This window comes from Hippocampus comes, unplaced genomic scaffold (genome assembly GCF_001891065.2).
Source record: "Hippocampus comes isolate QL1 unplaced genomic scaffold, H_comes_QL1_v1.1 scaffold445, whole genome shotgun sequence".
Lineage (NCBI taxonomy): Eukaryota > Metazoa > Chordata > Actinopteri > Syngnathiformes > Syngnathidae > Hippocampus > Hippocampus comes.
The window spans coordinates 215,099-219,438 of NW_017805415.1; the positions used below are offsets into that span (position 1 = coordinate 215,099).

The 4,340-nt window shown below is 42.3% G+C and overlaps 1 protein-coding gene and 1 long non-coding RNA gene across 2 annotated transcripts in view; one reads left to right on the plus strand and one right to left on the minus strand.

Annotated features, from left to right (window-relative positions):
• The first annotated feature begins 959 nt into the window (after positions 1-959).
• On the plus strand, positions 960-1,841 carry LOC109518160 (uncharacterized). Its single transcript, XR_002168682.1, has 2 exons — positions 960-1,152; positions 1,243-1,841. It is a non-coding gene; the product is annotated as an uncharacterized LOC109518160 (long non-coding RNA).
• sctr (secretin receptor) overlaps positions 1,100-4,340 on the minus strand; it is a 9,914-nt gene continuing 6,673 nt past the window's right edge. The window contains exons 11-13 of the mRNA XM_019873839.1: positions 1,889-2,027; positions 1,770-1,811; positions 1,100-1,417 (exon numbers count right to left, since the gene is read on the minus strand). Coding sequence (XP_019729398.1) covers positions 1,247-1,417; positions 1,770-1,811; positions 1,889-2,027 — 352 coding nt within the window. The 3' untranslated portion in view covers positions 1,100-1,246. The remainder of the gene's footprint in view (positions 1,418-1,769; positions 1,812-1,888; positions 2,028-4,340) is intronic.

Consider the following 4,340-nt stretch of genomic DNA (forward strand, 5'->3'; position numbering starts at 1 on the left):
TTTCTCCCACATTCCAAAAACATGCATGGCAGGCTGATTGAACACTCCAAATTGTCCCTAGGTGTGAGTGTGAGTGCGGATGGTTGTTCGTCTCTGTGTCTCTCTGTGCCCTGAGATTGGCTGGCAACCGGTTCAGGGTGTCCCCGCCTACTGCCCGAAGACGGCTGGGATAGGCTCCAGCACCCCCCGCGACCCTTGTGAGGATAAAGCGGATCGGAAAATGAATGAATGAATGAATATATGTATATGTGTGAGCGTGTGTACAGTATGTAGTTTTTTCATGTTGTCATGATGGGGTGTATACTGTAATAAGGGTGTAAAAAATACTTGGCGAGTGCACTAAAGGCGTGTTCACACAGCAACTTTACTCCGGTGTAGCACCGGGTCTGCCCCCTGTAGAGCGTTCTCACGTACAAAGTTATACCGATGTAGCCCCTGAAAATAGCTTAAACCGGAGCAAATTTAACCCTGCTCAGGTGGTGGTTTAAAAATTTACTCCGGAGTAAATGCGAGTTTGCGCGGCAGCACCGATATAAAATGGTACGTGTGAACACTACAGGGGTAGACAGACTCGCTACGCGTGAGAAGAGTTGATTACATACGGGTTTTGCATAACTTGCATCCTGGGTATTTTGCACTTCTTTCCTTTCTCTCTCTCATCCTTTTACAGTGTCTGATAGACCACAGCGTTGATTTGTCTGGAGAAATATAACCATGGTTTTTCGATATGTCACAAACAAGGCAGGGAAAAGGAAGTACACTTTCAGCATGTGCATGTTTTATTTCCGGATTATTATCGTATTGCACGGCCGCAGAAGCTGTGGCCGTGCAATACGCTTCTCTTTAGTAAGCAGCTTTATACGTGTGAACGCGCCACAAAATTTACACTGGTGTAAGATATATCGTAACAAAATACATCGGTGCAGCACTGATGCAAATGTGTGCCGTGTGAACACCCCTTAAGTTTTGTGACCATTGTGGGGTTTTCCTTTTTTCAATGGAAGGGTACGAGTGCATTTACAGTACTTTTATTTTCCTTGAGGTTTTATGCCATCTAATGTGTCAGAGCAAACTTGTCTACTTGTCAAGTTTCACCATCAGCACTTTGAAGTTTACAATCAGTGAGGTCTGTTCTATCACTGCTATTGGCAGGTGAAGGCAAGTGACTTTTCTCTGGTTGCAGTGTTAGTTTCAAAAGTATTTCACTGAATTGTGAACTCAGCAGCTGTTTGGACTGCACAGGCATTTACAGTGCATCAAAGTGTGCTGCATCCATGCAGCGTCCGCTGGCAGCGAGGTGAACAGGAGAGCCGGGCAGCAGGGAGAGCTGGGTCTGAGGAGACCTACTCTGGCTGGGCTCGGGCAGATGTTGGATTAGCCTCCACCTCTTCCACCGTCTCCAGATCTCGTGCTGCACCTGCAAGAGCATCCCCTTAAAATGCTGATGTAAAATATGGCCTCATTAGGAGTGCAGTGGTTCACAAAGCTACACAAACAGCATACATGGGTCAGATGTGAATGTGAATGATTAGTCTGATTTACCTGATCCTATCTAATCCTTTCACGATATGGAGTGAAAATTCACGTATTATATCAGCACACAGCTGTTTGTTTGAATAAAAATAGCAGTAAATAAAGAAAAGCTCATTCTAATAAAGCCTCATATCAGTCGGCTCGGATTTAAAACAGCTTCCATGTTACACTGAAGTGTGTGTGATCAAAGAAAATTAAAGGAAATACAATGCTTGTCCATATTACACAGTTTTTACCTCTCCGTTCATGAATGCGTAGAGGAGAGCGACCACAAACCCCTCAGAAAAAAAAAAAAAAGTACATTAGGTTATGCATTTGTCATTGCAACGAGTTGACATCAGTTCACTTCTTTTACCTGCACGGATGACAGAGCCAGCTCGACAAAGGTCCAGATCTTAAACATTAAGCTGCTGACTTCAACAGGCAAGAAAACAAAGAGGACGTACTGCAGGCCAAACAGGACCACCAGGAAAAATGTGGATTTCATGAATTTCCTGGTCAAAGGAGCAGTCGTTTATTTTCACCTGAGAATGCCACACGTACAATATCGTGTACCTGCAGTCATATAAAAACCAATATCAATTGGTGGGCAGTGCATTTGTGACTTGGGCCATCAGTGGGGAATTAAATGGCCGAAAGCACCCTTTAACCCATTTAATCCCAAATTTTTCCCAGACATTTAAAAGTCAAAATCAGGTGCCATTGGTAGCCCTTTTAAGTTATCAGTAATAACACATTTTAGAGCCCTGTAAATTAAATCATTGTTGTCCTTCACAAATGTGACCGGTGGGATTAAATGGGCTAATCCTACTGCTATTACTGTGCAAATAATAGACAAAAATGCAATATAACATGGTGTAGCATGGCAGAGAGTGAGAGGCATTCACATCTTTGAGATGAATACCATTTTACTAAACCAAGAAATGTACTGTTGTTAAGCCTGTATCTTCCTCCAAACACCAAACCTCTACACTGCAATATGAATTGGAGCAGTTCACAATCAATATTTATCTAACAACATAACAAAAACACATACATTTCAAATAAAATAGATCCTAGTAAGCGGAATTGCGGATTATTTGTCCATCCATCCATTCGTTGTCCGAGCCGTTGATAGGCCAGAGAAAACTTTGTTTTTTTTTTGTTTTTTTTGGGCACGGCTCGTTAACTGTGTAGTCAGACTAAATGAAGCTACTCCACCGTACTTACGATTGGAAGCTGGAGAGCAAAGAGAACACCGATAAAATAAGGACAAGACTGTTGAAGGAAATGAACACAAATTCAATTATGTGGTGAATGTACACTGCAAATCGTCCAGTGTTAAATTCGGGCACAGTGTTAAAAACATTGGCATTAACACCACTCAGTAATAAAATAGCCTGTGTATTCTCGGATGTAACATTGATAGGTTGTGAAGCTGGGGTAACGCCTCACACTCAGACAATTTTCTTCAGCATCATTTTGCCCCTCATTTGCATGATGGAATCAAACAAAGGATGACGTCACATGATGATATTTGATGAAAAAGAATTTGTTTTGGTAACTTCGTTTCGAGTAGAGGTGTCAAATTATCGCGTTAATTGTGAATAATTAATTACAGTCCTATTTAGCGCGTTATGTTTTTAATGACGTTAATCTAAATTTTAATCTCTAACTTTATTGTTTCTGTAGGTGGGTTGCCTTTTTCTAACAGCCCTTTTTATGTGTTGCTTGCTGTGTTCGAGTTGTTGAGGGTGGGGAAACAACTGTCAGTCAGAGCCTGAAGCAGACACTGATTGGCTGTCATTATGTTTGGGCTTGTTTAGCATAAGCCGATTGGCTCCCATTGGAGTTGGGGGGGGGGCAGGTAAACAGCGGTGAGGAGAGGAGAGGTGAAAATGGAGGAGCATGGAGAGTTCTCAGCCCAATGAATGGAAAATGTACATTCCAAAAATGCCCTGACGGCAGCGCTTTTGATAAAGGTAGAGTGTTGTGCCTAATTTGTAAGTAGTTTGCTTACCACCGAAGCAGCTCAAATTTAGTCTCCCACATTAATGCAAAGCACCCAGTCGCGAGCCATAGCAAAGCTCTTGGCCAAATTAAATTCGAGGAGAACACCTGGCGTACGAGGCATGAAGTCAGAATAGTTACCGTATCCTCTGTAGCCTACCAAAAGTGTTTGATGTTTATTTCAGACCTTTATTTTGTCATGATGAGCAGTGTTATTTCTGAAGTGCTAACTTACAGCACTGAGATTCAGGAGCGTCACTAGGTTTGAAGAACAAGGGGGGCTTAGCCCCAAGGGGAACACAGCCCCTGTAGGGGGGTCCGGGGGCATGCCCCCCCGGGAGAAATTTTTTCTACATTCTGTTAAAAATCCATCAATTCCGTGCACTTTGAGAGCAAAATGAAGAGGCTATGAAGAACTACACACATCACATTAGTATCCTCTTTACTATGATGGGGCTTCCTCCCCTGGACTTTAACTGGACTAGATAATAGAAATTATAAAGAGTTCAAAAGTTCAATCTTGGTTGTTCAAGAGAATTAGAAGGATGCCCGATAACATAACCTATATGACAGTAGTCCTATATTCCTCTCTACCAAAATGTATTAACATATGCTAAGCCCCCAGAAGACTATGTATTTTGAGATGTCTGCCGTGATATGCAATTTAAGTTAGTACAATGAGATGCAAAAGCTTCATCACTTTGGAAAAACACAAGTTTGCTGCTCAATACTTAATGTAAGCTCCGATTGCATTTTGGGAACAGCCTTGCAAGTAAAATTAGCCTTGAGATCTGATAGACTCCCCTGTCCAGCAGAGC